General features: G+C 48.9%; 1 protein-coding gene across 1 annotated transcript in view; it reads left to right on the forward strand.

The window, feature by feature from the left end:
* The window catches only part of COL5A2 (collagen type V alpha 2 chain), a 141,803-nt gene extending 124,731 nt beyond the window's left edge, over window positions 1-17,072 (forward strand). Inside the window, exons 43-54 of the mRNA XM_054723343.1 lie at window positions 140-247; window positions 1,570-1,677; window positions 2,706-2,759; window positions 4,596-4,703; window positions 5,108-5,161; window positions 6,993-7,100; window positions 7,464-7,517; window positions 8,498-8,605; window positions 10,358-10,649; window positions 11,714-11,901; window positions 14,512-14,751; window positions 15,411-17,072. Of these exons, the coding sequence (XP_054579318.1) occupies window positions 140-247; window positions 1,570-1,677; window positions 2,706-2,759; window positions 4,596-4,703; window positions 5,108-5,161; window positions 6,993-7,100; window positions 7,464-7,517; window positions 8,498-8,605; window positions 10,358-10,649; window positions 11,714-11,901; window positions 14,512-14,751; window positions 15,411-15,557 (1,569 nt within the window). The 3' untranslated portion in view covers window positions 15,558-17,072. The remainder of the gene's footprint in view (window positions 1-139; window positions 248-1,569; window positions 1,678-2,705; window positions 2,760-4,595; window positions 4,704-5,107; window positions 5,162-6,992; window positions 7,101-7,463; window positions 7,518-8,497; window positions 8,606-10,357; window positions 10,650-11,713; window positions 11,902-14,511; window positions 14,752-15,410) is intronic.
* Window positions 17,073-17,746: the final 674 nt, after the last annotated feature.

Genomic DNA, 17,746 nt, shown 5'->3' on the forward strand with positions numbered 1-17,746 from the left:
TTACTTATATAGCATGGTCTGATGAATCAGAGGACTTTTCCCTGTACCAGAAACACCTGTCCAGTGTGACCTACTGTGAAGTTCTTGCACATAGTTTTATCCTGGACCACTTCTCATTCTAGTTTATCCTCCGAATCAGGGTCCGGATGGCCCTCCTGGCCCAGCGGGCACCACCGGGCAGAGAGGGATCGTCGGCATGCCGGGGCAGCGCGGGGAGCGAGGCATGCCCGGCCTGCCGGGCCCTGCGGTGAGCAGCTGCCGGAGTCCGTGTTTCTCTGATTCTGTGCACTATCATTTGTGTATATTTTTGCTGAATAGATTTAAAGTCTTTTTTTGAAACCAATTCTGAGTATCTTCAAAAGCTTTTGAATTTACATGTGAAATTCTTTCTTTAAGTATCTTACAAAGTCGTTGAAAAGTGTATTTACCTGACCTCGGGGCTAGTGAAGTAACAAATATGGATGTGGATTTGGGGTGACTCTAAATCTTTCTGCAAATATTAAAACTATCCGAGGAGCCGGAGAAGGGGGGTCTCCTGGTGAGTCGGCGGCCTCTCCTTAGATAAACATGCGGACAGAAAGGCCCACAGGCCACAGAGCAGCTCTCAGGAGCCATCAAGGCGAGGAAGGAGTTGAGCTAAAGTAATACTGGCGGTGACAGTGGGGAGAACTCGAAAGAAAACCTCTGAAAGTGATCCCTGATCCCTGGGGGGAGAGGGGCGGGGGTTGGTCCAAGAATCTCATATTCTCTGGAGCGTGTACAGAAGCCTGGCTCATTATTAGCTTTGAAGACACGAATTTTGCCCCTCGGAGTTTATACACATGAGAAAAAAATAGGTGCTGTTTTTTGTGGGGTGTTGACCGAGAAAGGAGCTGCTGGGGCTTTGGAACTGGGGCACCTGGGGGTGGAGATGTGAGGCCAGCAAACCGGGAGGTAAGGAATGCTTTTGCCAGATGGAGCCGGACACCTGGGAGGAAGCTCGCCCAGCAGGAAGACAGGGCGTAGAAATAAAGTGAGCAGACAGCGCCGGAGTAAATCGGACCGGGCATTCTTTTAAAAAAATGTATTTGTATTGATCTCAGAGAGAGGAAGGGAGAGGGAGAGATGGAAACATCAATGATGAGAGAGAATCATTGATCGATTGTCTCCTGCATGTCCTCCACCGGGGATCGAGCCTACAACCCGGGCATGTGCCCTTGACTGGAATTGAACCTGGGACCCTTCAGTCCGCAGGTCGACGACCTCTATTCACTGAGCCAAATCGGCTAGGGCTTGTTTGTTTGTTTGTTTTAATTGATTTCAGAGAGGCAGGGAGAGGGAGAGAGAAATAGAAACATCAATGATGAGCATCATTGATTGGCTGCCTCCTGCATGTACCTACCCCACTGGGGATCGAGCCCACACCCCAGGCATGTGCCCTTGACCGGGAATCGAGCCATGACCTCCTGGTTCATAGGTTGACACTCAACCACTGAGCCACACCGGCTGGGCTGAATGCATGCAGCCTTTATGGGAGGTGGCATTCTTACATTTCTTTGGAAGTGGGTGACATATCTATACCTATTCCAGGGCACTCCAGGAAAGGTGGGAGCGACGGGTGCCACCGGAGACAAAGGGCCCCCCGGGCCCGTGGGCCCCCCAGGCTCGAACGGCCCTGTCGGGGAGCCGGGACCTGAGGTGAGTACCGTGGCTCTTGTCGGTGTCATGGGGTCAGTTTTTTCCCTCAGAGGTGGACTGAGAACCTGTGTGTGCGTTCTGCTGGAGGAAGGGTCTGGGGGGCGGTATTTCTGTGCCCGGATCGCCTAGCGCGTTGACAGGTGATGCCATAGGGACCCATAGCAGGATCAGGGCTTTGCTCTGACCGTCACCTCCTCTGGCACCAAGCAGCTCAGTTGATTTAGGTTCCTGCCAGTTGTTTTTAACGTAAAAGGACACATTCGTCCACCCTTCCCCTGTCATCATTTCATTGTGTTAGCAGCATATCTGTCACACTGCCACTTTTTAGAGCGATAGGATTAATGTAATATTTAACTTGTGATAAGGGCCAGGTGGAGATCATTCTCCTACCCACCACGGTACAGGGACACGCTTGGTGCCATGGCCCCTGGGGCTTGGGGAGGAAACGGGGCTTTGAACGAGGAGTGAGAACTTCCAGTGGCATCGGTGCCTGCAGTGCTGTGACGAGGGAATCACCACCGGCTCGTGGCTCGTGCTTGTGGAAGGGACAGCCGGTGCCTTTCAGAGCAGGTGTTTTCATCAGACGGAGCAGCGTCATTCTGAGAAAAAATAATAATAAGGAGAGAAGAGTATATTTTCAAAAGTCATTTGATGGTCTAATTATTTTATTTAAGAACTTTACAGATATTTTTTGGATAAGCTTTAAGAAGTAAAAGTAAGAAAAACCATTCACTGGTAATACAAAGCAAACAAAATATCAAGAATTGCATTTATTGTATAAGTATTTCAAAGGATTTGAGACTGTTTCCCTTCGTTAGAACAAAAACATAGACATGAAGAATTTAGATTAGGTGAAAACAGGTTAATTTCTCAAGCAATTCAAAGTGATGGAGAAGAGGCCCCGCTGCCCGCTCGCTGAGGGTCCGTAAACGCTGTCGCGGTGGCCGGCGCAGTGTGGCCGCTGTGACGTGTCTGGCGGGGGGCGGTTTTTATCGCCAGCGAATCCCCTTTCAATGTGATCTCCTTAGGGTCCGGCGGGCAACGACGGCACTCCGGGACGGGACGGCGCTGTTGGCGAACGCGTAAGGCCCTGCCGCTGACTGACACGTCCGGGGGGTGGGGGGGGGGGGGGGGGGGAAACCTTCCTGACACTAACCAAGGGGCCGCTGCCTTCCTCCTCGCGGCTCCAGTCCAGCCCCGATTCTCCGACAGAAGCAGAAATGTCATAACTTGGCCGATCTCATAGATGAAACGAGATCTGAATGCACAGCGAAGTGAGACGGCGGTGTTAGTGAGAGGAGGAAAGCAAATTGCTTCCATGTTTGTGCGACACGAAGGCGTCGGATGGGGCTGCCTTTGCGGTGTCTGCTTCAAACTCACTCGCAGAAGTGGGGAGCGGTGGGGCGTCCACATGCCCTGCTCCCCTCCGGCAGCGATGCCCGTGAGGAGAGAGGCCCTGGGCTTTCCAGGGCTGTAGCTCCTGATGTGGCGTTAGCTCAGACGTGCCCTGAGCGGGGATCCCCACTTTCCCGGAAGCTCCAGCCCCGATGCGGGCCGCACAGCTGTGCGGGGCGGGGTGCGTGGACGGCCAGCACAGCCCTCTCCCCAGCCGAGCCCGGGTCACAGCTCTCCCCACCCGGGGCCCGTCCTGGCGCAGAGCAGGCCGGGGAGCCGGGCAGGCCTGGTTGGCATCCTGACCGCTGACGTGACCGGCTGTGTGACCCTGAACACAGTTTGTGAACCTCAGTTTTCACAGACTCTGAACATGATGAGACTTACACTACGGGGCTTATGTGTTTTAAATCACATGTGGAGTACCCATTAGGCACTCAGGTAAAGAGGAAGAAGGAGTTTGGATGAATTTTGGGGGCACCCCCTTCTGCGTAACGCCAGGGAATGAGAATTGTCCCTCGGTCAGTAGATACTGTGTGGTGCCGTAGCCCTCAGAGGTTTTGCTGATGGGTGCCCCGATGTCATTGCGGGTATATACGGAGCCCATGTGCGTTTTAAGTTTCCATCGCCTTTTATTTTGATCATAAGTTTAGATAGTTGCCAGAGTCACCCTTGGTATTTTCTAAGAGTATATGTGCTTTCTGAATGTTTCTTCCAAAATCCCGGAGTTGCCAGTTCAGCTTATTCAATGTCTTATGAGTCTGTTCTCTAATCTGTTGTCCAAGTTCATCCTGGTGGCCAAACTAACCGGTCACGTGAGGCGATTTCCGTCAGAAGAAAACGGTCTGACCCATTACTTAGTTAATCCACGTTCCCGCAGCAGGCCTCCCGCTGCTGACGGCTGAGCGAGACCAGGAGCCCGGGAGCCCTGCAGTGGGTCTCCCCGAGGGAATCGGGGCAGCCTCTTCCTTCAGACGCCTCTGAGCTGTATCCTCAGGGCGCTGTGCACCCGGAGACGGCCCCGTGGCCCAGCGGGGCTCCTCCTGGGGGCATTGCACCGCCATGGGGGGCAGGCGGGGTGACGTCCGCCTGGCCTCACGTGATGGGGAGGGAGCGGGAGGAGTGTCACCCGCGTTCTGAGAACAGGCCCGGGTGGGAACCCGGAGAGCGGTTCCCTGACATGTTCTGTTTCCCCGCCGTCGGGCGAGGCTTCGTTTCGCCCAGAGCAGACACCCGGGTGCAGACTCCCGCACCCAGACCCAGACCATGCTGCTGCTCTCTCCGGCATCGGGGCTGCGGGAGCCGCAGGGCAGGAGCGAGGGGAGCGAGGAGGTCGGGAACTGGGGGAAATCATCTCCTCCTCCTCAGTTTGAGTTATGAATGAGTAAAGGAACGATTTCAGTGAATTATAGGTAAAATAACAGTAAGTTTTTAAAAAGGTGTTGTTTCATCGCGGATAGCACGGGCAGGTGGGATGCCACTGAGTGAGGGTGATGTTAAAAGAATGATCTCTGTTATTCTGTCAGGGTGATCGCGGAGACCCCGGGCCCGCAGGCCTGCCGGGCTCTCAGGGTGCCCCGGGCACGCCCGGCCCCGTCGGCGCCCCCGGAGACGCAGGACAGAGAGGAGACCCGGTAAGGAGAGGCCTCCAACCCAAGAATGACCAACAGTTCATCATGAGCTGTTTTGTGTTAGTCTTCGAGGCTAACATTTGATTTCTAGCAGATATTCCAAGATTCTGATGCTTTGACTTTCACCACCTAAAATGTTGTGATTTATAGGAAATCATGTTAAATTTAAGCAAGTAACATTCCACCAATTAATAAAGCTGATTATAGAAGTGTCATTGGGGTCAGATGAGCACACTCTCACCCAGGGACATGAGCCTGGTTTTCGTTAATGAGCCGTAAGAGTGTGCATAGGGGCACATAAACGTAATAAATATCCCGCTACACATATGTTGTTTGAGTTCTGTATCTACATAGTCTGTGCACTTGTGTGTTGCTGTTTGTACAACTTTTGTGGAAATTTCTCCCAGGGTTCCCGCGGCCCCATAGGACCCCCTGGTCGAGCTGGGAAACGTGGCTTACCTGTAAGTTCTGTTTTTCTTTAAAAGATTATGTCTTCTTTCACAAAATACACTCCCAAAGGAAAAGTACAATTTAAGGTTTATAAAGGTAAATGACCAAATTTCTCAAGCTGTGAATTCTTTCAAATAATCAATAAAGACTCTTAGAGTCACAGTTTCCTCCAAAAATAATAGGAATGATCATATCCTTCTTTCTGAGATTTTTCTAAAAATCACATAATGGGTTTAAAGGCTCTCTGTAAATGTTAACAGCTCTATTCAATATTATGTGTTATTTTCAATGAGATTGCACTGCCCACGTTCAATTCTTTTGCTACTTGCAGTTACTTCCAGGTTAGGGAGTCTCATACAGATGTATTACTGTGAATGAATTATTTCTATAGGCAGTCTCTTCTGTTCCTTTCACACCTGTTATATAAATCAATATCAATATTTATGAAGATCAATTGTAGCCTTAAAATCATGGCCTATTATTAAATCTCAATTCTCAGTTTTGATTTGAGCCTGGCTAGAGAAGATTTCATAGTTCCATAGCATGTTCAAGTGAAACGTTTTCTAACCAGTTACAAAAACAATGTAGTTTCATTTTCTATGATTAAATGAATTTTAGTTAATAATAATAAATAGGTGATTTCTGGTTTAGTTTATTTTCAATTATGAAATTTTGGGGCATTCCCCAAATAAAAGAACCTCTTTAACATGATGAAAATCTTCAGGCTGATTTTACTATTTAATATATATTTATTGATTTCAGAGGGGAAGGGAGAGGGATGGAAACATCAATGATGAGAGAGAATCATTGGTTGGCTGCCTCCTGGTTCTTAGGTCGACACTCAACCACTGAGCCATGCCGGCTGGGCTGATTTCAGTATTTAAATTTACAGTGTTATATAAAACGTAACAAGTTACTGAGATCTGGTCTTGCTTTTATTATAAAAAGATTTTCATACTGTTTGGCAATTAGGATATCCAAATTAAAAATAAAATAAAAAGAACCATACAAAATAAGAACAAAAAACTGTTACGGGAAAATACTAACCCAAGAGCCCGTCTATTTGATGGCGTCTTCCACCCTCCAGTTCTCTCTTAGGAGAGCCGCAGACAGCACAGCTGCCCACGGGGGTGACCCTGTCAGTGTACCTGTCAGCTCCGGGGCTGCTGTTCCCTAAGACTTAAGAAACAGGAACGCAAGAAGGAAAGGACAGGAGGAAGGGAAGGAAGGAGCCTAAGACTGATGAGAGCGATCAGATAATTTTCACCTCTTCTCTCAGTGTAGCTTCCATCCCATAATAAGATTCTTAATTATTGCTTTCCCTTTCGTTTCTCAGGATCAGAATTGATACATCTACACTCTTAGCAACTTTCCAATATGACCAGGTTTTTAATATAGTCCCAGCTATATCATGTCCGGTTTATCTGCATATGCAAATTTAATAAGCATTTTCTTTTTAGAGGTAGCATAGTAAATAAGATCTCATGTTTTGATTTTAAAGAACCTATTTATGGTAGCAATATTTTCACATAACGATATCAGCCGAGTATGTGAAATACAGTCTTTGAAACTGTTTTAGATAAGTAAGACCAACTTAAAAATACCTCATTTTAGTATAAATATAGGATAAACATTAAAAGACTAACTCTTTAGAAAAGCATTATTAAATATGTTTTAATTATCACCTTCGTTCCAAAAGACAAACATTTCTAGGTCTAATTCCATGTATATAAGTAAACATGTTCATGTAAAATGTAGTATTCACAATAATAGTGAATACAATTGTGAGAGGTAAAATTGTAGCCTCAACAGGCAATGCCCATGCCATGACCCTGTTTCCAGGGACCCCAAGGACCTCGTGGTGACAAAGGCGATCACGGGGACCGCGGCGATCGCGGCCAGAAGGGCCACAGAGGGTTCACCGGCCTGCAGGGCCTTCCCGGGCCGCCGGTAAGCTACTCCTCTGCGGATTCCCCGCTCCGTGTGGAGCACACAGGCGTCTCCTCACGTGAACGCTTGTGGTAAAACGGACGGACGTTTCGTACCGTATTGTCATTTCAAAGCCATGACGTAGCCGCCTGGCCCCTGCCATTGCCACCTGTTAGCTGTGGTTTTGGAGGGAAGACATGAGCCCACGGGTATGCACACCGTGCCCCCCGCGGTTGCCGTTCCTTGTGGGCGCTCATGGAGACGCATAGACGTGACTGTGCAGGGAGTGTATGCAGCTGGCGCCGATGCAGCGGGTTTGCACCCCGCGGCGGCAGAATGCAGGGTGGACGGACTCTGGTGACATTTAAATGTCTCCCCTCTCAGGGTCCAAATGGAGAGCAAGGCAGCGCTGGGATCCCGGGACCGTTCGGCCCCAGAGTGAGTAACTGGGCCCAGCCCGCTGGGCGGGGATGCTCCCGGGGCGCCCTCGGGAGCCGGGAGCGCTTTCCGACGGCGGCGAGGATTTCCCAGAGTCCCTGCCGTGGCGGCCGGCGCCGGGGAGAATCCACTCAGCAGTTCCCTCCAAGCAGAAAGCCTGGCCTGTGACTTGGCATTTCCTGTCCCACAGTCACTCCTCCTCCCTCCGGTGAACACCTCACGGGCGGGGCCGCTTCCTTCCTCTGTCCACTGCCCTGTCCAGGGCCCGCGCTCTGGGAGGTCGTCCCAGGCCCGCCGGGAGGGAGGCCGGGCCGGCTGTCCTGCCGCTGAGTGTGTGTGAGGCCTGGGCACCTCCTCAGAGTGTTGTGCTTCAGGCTCATTCAGAAGCAAGTCACAGAAGGAGACCAGCGTTTGTGGCTTTTAGAAATTCCGCATTAGCACTCATGCTGCCCGTCACAGGTCATCAGTGTCATAACATAATTGACAGACACATGGTTTAGGAAAATCCTTCGAATTTCTGTTATGTCTGAATCTAGTACAAACAAAACATTTTACTATCATTAAATGAGTAGTATTAAAATTGTTAGGATGTCATGAGATACTTGTATAAACACACGAACCTAACTTTTAATTATATCAATCACTTCACCTCCTGCCTTTTTCTTACTCGTAGCTCACAGAATTTATAATTAAGTTTACAGTACATGAGATTTGATGAAACAGTCCCAATAATAATAAAAGTAGATGACGAGTCCATTAACAGTTTTAACCGCTGCTGAGCTTTTATGTGCACGGATGATGATCGATGTGCGATGAAATAGTAAACGTAGGAATGTGCTGGAACTCCATTCGTTAGTCATTAGGATCTGAATCTGAGAAATTGTCGTGACAGTTCCCTCCGGAAAATGGCTCTTTGATGAGAGAAGGGCACTGTGGAGGTTTTCTTAGAGAATCTGAAATCCAGTTTCTGTTCCTTGCAGGGTCCTCCAGGCCCGGTGGGTCCGTCAGGGAAGGAAGGAAACCCCGGGCCGCTGGGCCCCATCGGGCCTCCTGGCGTGCGGGGCAGCATCGGGGAGGCGGGGCCCGAGGTGAGTCACCGGGTGTGCGAGCCATGGCGCTGCTGGTCCTCACCGCCTGGGCCCGCCGAGCGCGGTGTGCGCCGACGGCCGAGGGACAGGAGGGACTCGGAACAAACCTCAAAGTCCACCAGAGCTGGTCTGTAGAAGTGACCGTCTCGGCTTTCCTTCACCCAGATGACCCCGAGTCTGAAATCAGCCCAACTTGCTGGGCCTCCATTCCCTGGGCACCGATGAGGCAAAGAGCGTGGCACGCCTGTGCCGTGATGAGCTCAGGGGAGGGCGCTTTCCCTAAAGGCAGTGTACTGAGTGCAGGCCGATGAGTGTAGTCGTTCAGGAAAATGCTGCGAGGTGAACGACATTAGAGAGGCTTTCAATGCAAACGACGTTAGGAAGGATTTCAATGACCATTTTCATCGCCATGCTCCATAGCGTCGACCTGAGGATCATGTAAACTCTGTAGACGCTGGCTTCTCGGGTCTTCGGGAAACCTCCTCTCTCTTCCTCTTCGGTCTGGTTTTCCTGTCCCTCCCTGTTCTGTCTCTGCCCCTCACTGGCCATTGAACTGAATATTCATCACTTACTTTATGAAGCGGAAAGCCTCTGTTTCCCACGGTCCGGAGGAACATTCCCTACTGTTTCTCTGTGGGCGGAAACAGCCGGAAGTGCCATGCCTCTGGCTTATGGCCCTCGGTTGACTTTATTTCGCGGCTCACTCGTCCTCGATGGGAAAACCCCCCTGAGATTGGTGCAGAGGAACTCATGGGACATGATGCCGTCTTAAAGGTGAACCCAGCAGATTTCACGGGCTCTTGGGGTGAGGAGAGGTTGAAGCAGCTCGTCCAGAGCCAGCTCCTCGGTGGCAGACTCCAGCCTTGTCTGCCAGGCGGAAGGAGACCACACGTCTTCCCATTTCTCTGCTGATTCTTTTGTTACGGGAAGAACTTAAGAGCCTGACTGGCGTGGCTCAGGGGTTGAGCGTCGACCTATGAACCAGGAGGTCACGGTTCGATTCTCGGTCAGGGCATCTGCCCAGGTTGCAGGCTCCATCCCCAATGTGGGGCGTGCAGGAGGCAGCCGATCCATGATTCTCTCTCATCATTGATGCTTCTCTCTCTCTTCTCTCCCTTCTCTCTGAAGTCATTAAAAATATATAAAAAAAAAGGGCTAAAGAGAACATTCTTAAATTTTGTTTAGGACGCAGGATTTTGATCTACACATGAGTTTGAACACTTAAAAGACTTCCCGCCTTCCCGCTTATTTGAAAACGGGACAATAGTCTGTGGGTGCTTGTTGTGGGCATTTCCCTGGTATTGACGGGTAACCTTCTAGAACTGGGACCCACAGCTCCCTGCATTCGCCCTTCAGCGTCTGTCGTAAGACCTGTGAGACATTGCAGTTGTGCCTTGCCCCCAGTCGTCTGGAAATGAATGTCCATATCTGCATACTTTCTGTAAAACATATTGCATCTTCAAGGTGAACATCAGCGCGCAGGCTTGGTGCTTGGGTCTCGCTGTAGCTCAGATGCCGACTTGTAGGCACGCTGCCTGGGAGGCAGCTCCGCGTCACTCTCACCCTCAGGGCTACGGGCGGGCGGGCGGGCAGAGCCATCGGGTTAAAGGGCGCGACGCCCAGGTCCCAGCACCGCCAGGCCGGGGGTTGCGCTGTAACGCCCCGGGCACCGAGTCCCAGCCATGCCGTGTGCCCGATGGAAAACAGAAGCGATAAGTATGTTCATGTATTTCCAATGTTCTTAACCTTCAGGGTCCTCCGGGCGAGCCGGGCCCGCCTGGCCCTCCGGGTCCCCCGGGCCACCTCACGGCTGCCCTTGGGGACATCCTGGGGCACTACGACGAGAGCATGCCAGACCCCCTCCCCGAGTTCACAGAAGACGAGGCGGCTCCTGACGACAAGAACAAGACGGACCCTGGCGTCCACGCCACCCTCAAGTCCCTCAGCAGCCAGATCGAGACCATGCGGAGCCCCGACGGCTCCAAGAAGCACCCGGCCCGCACCTGCGACGACTTAAGGCTCTGCCACTCGGCGAAGCACAGCGGTGAGCGGCCCCGCGCTTCTGGCCGTGTGTGCTCAACGGCACCCCAGCAGCGTGCCGCTGGCTGCGTTCTGGCAATGCGCAGTGATGCCCGAGAGGGGACATGGGCGCCGTGCCATAGAGCTGTGGTTTAGCGGTGGGGGCGGTCAAGGACCTGAAGAACAGCGGGGCGAGACGATGAACACTCTGAGAGAGGAAACATCCTGTTAATGCTCTCACTTCATCCTGGCAGTGCCATTTCCACCCAGAAGCCTTAAAAATGGGCAATTTTGCGGTGATATGGCATAGAGAATACTTGCTGAAGCAAGGTTGGCATGGACTTACCTCCATGACTTTTCGGGGATTTAATATGCTCTCATATATCATTGGGTCTTCAGGAGTAGAATAAAGTTTATCTTATTTCCCAAACTTACTTGACAATGAAACACCTTGCATGCAGTTTAATGTTCTATAAATACAGCTTTAAGAGTCTCTGCTGGCAGGATTACATGTTAATACAGAGTGTTTTGGAACGAAGTAGTCTTTCTGTCCTGGTTGTGTAAGCCATGCCTTCAGTTGGCAGTATTCTGTCATTTTGATGAATCTAATCAGACCTGGAGAAAAGGGATTCTGGGCCAGAAGAAGCAGCTGTGAAATGCTGAATGGCTCCAGTTAACTCTGAAATGACATTGACAGGGAGAGCTAAAATGATCTGTGCGGACTAGGCAATTTCATTCTCAGCTCTAGACTTTACAGCCACCACTGTCTACATTTTATTTAAAATGCAGTTTTTCGTACATATTACATATACACACATATGTAAGTATACATACACACAGCTAGATGCACAAATGCATATTTGTGTATTTGACTACATGTCCAGCACCAAGCACTAACTTGGTATAACCTATTTCAGGTATCTCTCAGATATAACAGAGATCAATTCTAACTGGCCAGTGAAATAATTTATAACATTCTAACCACAGTTTAACTCGTATACTTACTTTATTGATCGTTTTGACAATACACGGCTCTCATCATGTTTGAAATTCACTCTTCTTTGCAAATACGTTTATTTTGGAAAACAGGTGAGTACTGGATTGACCCTAACCAGGGGTCCGTGGAAGACGCCATCAAAGTTTTCTGCAACATGGAGACGGGAGAGACGTGCATCTCAGCCAACCCGGCGAGCGTCCCCCGGAAAACCTGGTGGGCCAGCAAGTCGCCGGACCACAAGCCCGTGTGGTACGGCCTCGACATGAACAGGGGAGCTCAGGTAGCCGCCGCCGCGCGCTTACCATCGCACGTTCGCTCTTCCTTCTTCATTATGCTTCCTGTTTGTTTAGGACGACGTTACTATTTTTTTACCAGATTTATTTTACCATGTTAATTTTAAAGTCCTATATTCTCATCAGTTGCCATGGCTGTATCATTGCATAAACAAAGTTTTAGTGCGAATTAAATGAACATAAATTTTGCATGATGATTTTTCCACTGGTGGAATGTAGAAAGTAATTGCTTTTATTGTTAGTTCCTGTGATGCACGTCACGCGGACTGAGTATACGTGAAGGGGTCTGGCCCCTTGACCGACAGGAGACCTAGGTGGCTGCTGCCTGGATGTCCTGCTGATGTGGGGACAGCAGGACGCCACTTAGCCTTCCACAGCCTCAGGCTCTCATTGTGACGTGTGGGTGGTATTTATTTCGTAGTCTTTGTGTGAATATAATGTGCTTCCTATAGTATCCAGGACATGGTAAGTTATCTATAATAATAAAAGCGTAATATGCTAATTAGACTGGGAGACCTTCCAGGAGACCTTCTGGACGAAGCCATGGTGGCAGGGCTGAGGCAGAGGCAGTTAGGGGTTATCAGGCCAGGAGGGGAGGGCAGTTGGGGGTGATCAGGCTGGCAGAGGGGTGCAGTTGGGGGCGAATAGGCCAGCAGGGGGGCAATTGGGGGCAAGCAGGCCAGCAAGGGGGCAATTGGGGGCAAGCAGGCCAGTGGGGAGAGGCAGTTGGGGGTGAGGAGGCCAGCTGGGGGGCAGTTGGGGGCGAGCAGGCCAGCAGGCAGAGTGATTAGGGGTGATCAGGCAGGCAGGCAGGTGAGCAGTTAGGAGCCAGTAGTCCTGGATTGTGAGATGGATGTTCGACTGCCGGTTTAGGCCCTCCGGGATTGGGCCTAAACCAGCAGTTGGACATCCTCTGAGGGGTCCCAGATTGGAGAGGGTGCAGGCCGGGCTGAGGGACACCCCCCCCCTCCCCGTACACTAATTTCATGCACTGGGCCACTAGACTATAATAATAAAAGCGTAATATGCTAGTTAGACTGGATATCCTTCCGGATGACCTTCTGGATGAAGCCAGGGCTGCAAGGAAAGCCTGGGTCCTGGGTGCCTGCCAGCCGTTGGAGGGAAGCCTGGGTCCCAGGTGCCAGAGGGAAGCCAGTGCCGGCAGCCGGGGGAAGGAAGGCCTACTCTTGCACGAATTTCATGCACCAGGCCTCTAGTAAATAAATATTACATAATTACTATAAGTATTCATATAATTAAATGACTATAAATGTAGTATTACTTAAACTTAATGTATTTTCATAATGATATGAAGTCTATTAGTACTTTTCTGAGTATATGCTTCTTCTATGGCCCGGTATTTAGAATCTTAACCAGCCTTGCCACCTCCGATTGCAACATGAGCATTTCATTCTGGATCTCTTTACAGCACCCTAGCTCTGAAGTGTCCTTCTCACTCTACTCCTGCTCTCCTACTCATGTTCATACTAAACATAATGTGAGCATATTTTGGGTATGAGTAATTTATACCAGAATCTACCGTTACTTAATGAGCAGAAAAAATTTAAATGTACCCAACTGAAAGGTAATTCAGTGAATATAATATTATGTAAAGAGCTCAAAAGGGAGCATTGAAAATAAACCTCAAAGTAGAAGATGAATAAGAAAGAGCCTGTAGGAAATTATTTATATTATTTGTTTTTGTTAGCTAATGAAAAACTTGTAATTCGTATTTCCTACAACGAATACCAGTTGGGCTAACATATATTTTATACTGCCACAGCTGGTTTGGCTCAGTGGGTAGAGCGTTGGCCCTGGCACCAAAGGGTCCCTGGTTTGATTCTGGTCAAGGGCACGTCCCTCAGTTGCAGGCTCAATCCCTGGCCCTGGTCAGGGCACAAGCAGGAGGCAACCAATCCATGTTTCTCTCTGTCTCTTCCCCTCCTTTCCACTCCCTCTAAACATCAATGAAGAAATATGCTCAGGTGAGGGGGAACAACACCAAAAATACTTCATACGAATAGTTAAGGCCTAAATCTTAGTGTAATCGGCACTAAGAACATGAGGTATTTCTGATTAAATGTCCAAGCCGATGTTCAAGTACGCACCTTCTCCTAAAAACAATATCCCGGAGGTTTAAACTTTCTCTGACGGGTGTAATTATCACTGGTTTCTTCATCTGCTCTTTTGGGGAGTAAGGACAGAGGTTTTTACTTATGAATAGTCATAAACATTTTAAGGTACTTTTTTAAAAGTAGATAAAAGTAATACCCTTCAAAATTGATTTACCTGAAATCAACATACACACACATTCCCCCCCCCCTCTCTCTCTCTCTCTCTTTCTCTCTCTCTCTCTCTCTCTTCAAAATTGATTTACCTGAAATCAATATATACACACATTCCCTCTCTCTCTCTCTCTCTTTCTCTCTCTCTCTCTCTCTCTCTCTCTCTCTCTCTCTCTCTCTCTCTGTCTCTCTCTCTCTCACACACACACACACACGCACACACACACACACACACACTCTCACTCACACTCACACACACACACTGTGGAGCCCTTCAGAACGGCGTGTAGCAAAGACTCTTTGTCTCTCTAGTTTGCTTATGGAGACCACCAGTCGCCCAACGCAGCCATCACCCAGATGACCTTCCTGCGCCTCTTGTCCAAAGAAGCCTCACAGAACATCACCTACGTCTGCAAGAACAGCGTCGGCTACAAGGACGACGAAGCGCAGAACCTCAAGAAAGCCGTGGTCCTCAAGGGGTCCAACGACTTGGACATCAGAGCGGAAGGGAACGTCAGATTCAGATACATCGTCCTTCAAGACACGTGCTCCGTAAGTACTTCTGTGCTCTGCTGGTCGGATGAGAGAAACAGTCCATTTTTGTTAAAATACTGTGACGGCACCAGAGGCAGGGACAGTTGTACCCTGTGTGTACACGTAGCAGCCTGCCTGCCTGTCGTTGTTCTTTAGGGAAAACGTGAATGCGTGCTGGGACGTGAGGCAGGGTTCACACACGTCTTAATACGAAACAGCAAGGAAAGGCTGGCTCTTTGGAACCTGACCCTGCTCTTCTGCAAGTTACTTTTTTAAGTCTCAGTTTCATGCTTCAACTTTCTTGGTTCTGAAATGTGTGATCCATCTGAGATAGGTTCTGTTTTTCACTGATTTCTATGTCTCCCTACTTGCATATCTAGATGTGAAAAAGGAAAACATTTGATGATGAAGTATAGTTGCATGTGAAAAGCAACCAGGCCTTCACAATTCACGTTGTCAGTGCCCGTTGGGGGCGTTTCAGGGGAGCAAAGGGCACCTCCTGGATCCGCAGTCTTCCAGGCCTGCCGACCTCCCCTGCGGGCGGCGCTCGGCGCTCTGAGCTCGGAGGACGTGGCTTTGACCTCAGATGCTAGGACAACTGGCTCAGAAGTGCCGTCTGGCAGCTCTGCAGTCGTCCATTCACACCATCATTAACCCCCTGCACCCTTTAATCCTAGAAACGGGACGGCAACGTGGGCAAGACGGTGTTTGAGTACCGAACCCAGAACGTGGCGCGCTTGCCCATCATAGACCTCGCCCCCGTGGATGTGGGCGGCACAGACCAAGAATTTGGCATCGAGATCGGGCCAGTTTGCTTTGTGTGAAGCAGCCACGGCCCGTCGACAGCGAGCAACACCCTCACCGCCCCTGGCCCCCCGGTCACGAGAACCTGGCCTGCGTGAAGCTGATCCTGAGACTCTTGAAGTAGCGGCTGGCTGCGGCCTGCGTTGTACATATGGTCCTACGTGCCTGGCCTCCTTCGCCTTCAGAATATTTATTTTACTTACAGTCCTCCGTGTCCATTGAGTTGAAGTATTTTTCAATACAGAAGTTTAGGTTTAAGATGACCAATGACAATGACCACCTTTTAAAAACAAGTAAATAGATTGAATACATAAGTCTTTGTTTTCTTCAGTTTATTTCAATGTCATGATAGAGTTGCTTAGTATTTATGAGAACATTCTTCTTCCTGGCAGGTAGCCTAGAGAGTGGGGTCTGTAAAACCACAGCACGTGTTTATTCCTCTGGCTGCAGCTTGAAAAATAGAAGATAGTGCCTTTCTGTGACCTCTCAGACCCAGATGATCAATTAAAAGTGAAATCAAAATGTTTGCCCTTGTGATTGAAGCCCTCATGCGTGTCTTGATATTGTAGAACTATCAGAGAGACTCTTGAAAGAGAATCTTGAAAAAAATAGTTCCTCGCTGGTTTAAGTGGACTTTTTAAATAATACATAGTCAGTGAATTTTCTTGAAAACAAAGTGAACTTAGATTTTATAAAGGGCGGTAAGTGTAGACTTTCTCCTTACTCAGATTTAAAGGTATCGTTCCCCGTTGACTTAGTCTATTGATACAGCTGGAAGTTACACGAGTAAACCATTGAGTACAGCCCTTCCTTGTCTAAGAAGACATTGATGCAAACATTCACACATACAACCTTCTAAACGTGCCGAGGACCAGGGCTCAGAGTCTTCCGATGACAGCATCACCGTCCGGAAGCCTGTAGCGGAGGAAAGCGTTAGAAACCCAGCCGTGGGGCTGACTAATCAGATGCGACGATTGGAAGTAGACCATCTGGCCATTGAACTCTCTGAGGAAACATGACCAACATGTCTTAGCATGAGCTACCTCATCTCTAGAAGCTGGGATGGACTTCCTGTTCTTGTTTATATTTTAGATACTAAAAGGTGCTATGCTTCTGTTGTTATTCCAAGACTGGAGATAGGCAGGGCTGAAATGTGTTATTACTTTTCCTTTAATGATGGTGCTAAAACCCCTTCCATAAAATTCTTTAAAAATAAAGATGGTTTCATCAGTGCCGTTTGTGAAAGCTTTAGACTTGCCCGTTTCTGAAAGAGGGGCCGTGGCTCCAGGCCTTCCCACTGCCCACCTGTCACGCTGTCCCTGGGATGCCTGTAACCTGCCTGCTTCTTACGTCCGAGCATGTAGGGCCCCATGTCTCAAGGTTGTTGTTCTTCCTTAATTGCTTTTTGTTGGCTCCGTTTTAATTTTTTCTTTAACAATCAACAGCCAGGACCATCCCAGAGGACAAGCCACGCACACAACTGTAGTCATGTATCTGCACGGCATCGAATTAAATGCACGCTTTTGTCACGTCAATGGCTTTTGTCTTGTGGAATTCCTTTGAGCGTATTAGATCCACTTCATTTCCCGTAGCGGAAAGAAGGGCGCCGCGGCATTCTCTTTTGTTTAAAAAGTAAGTCAGCAAATACCTTCCACCGAGTATACGCTGGCTCATAGATGAGAGTCAAGTTGCAGTGTCACTCAGGAAGGGAGACGTGACACTCATTGTCACTGTCTGTGCCCCTAAGACCCTCAGCGTAATATTATTTGATAAAAAGAGAAAAGCAACTGGTTTTTCGAGGTTGAAAAAGCTGTGATAATAAAACGCATGTCTCAAAGTGTGTCACGTATGAATTTAGCCTCACGTTCTCAGAGTTTTATTTCAATATTCCTTTAACAACATTGTTTTTCCCCAAGTTGGTTTTGACTTGTGACCTACGTCTTGAATTTGAATATTTATATCCCTGAAGACATTTGTGAGTTTGTCTACATTGAAACTTCTTTCAAGTCCAACCTATACAGGTTGTCAAGTTCAGATAGATGAGCCAGAAACATGCGGTGATTCTCTTAAGTCAAGAACACTTATAATCTCCAAATATAGAAATTCTAGTTTATACTTGGAACTCGGGAATGTTTAACAAATAAAAGGCAATTTCAAAGGCCCTTGGATTTCTTGTCTGAGTTCTAGATTCCCAGGCCCCATTAGACCA

Source organism: Eptesicus fuscus, chromosome 11 (genome assembly GCF_027574615.1).
Source record: "Eptesicus fuscus isolate TK198812 chromosome 11, DD_ASM_mEF_20220401, whole genome shotgun sequence".
Classification (NCBI taxonomy): Eukaryota; Metazoa; Chordata; class Mammalia; order Chiroptera; family Vespertilionidae; genus Eptesicus; species Eptesicus fuscus.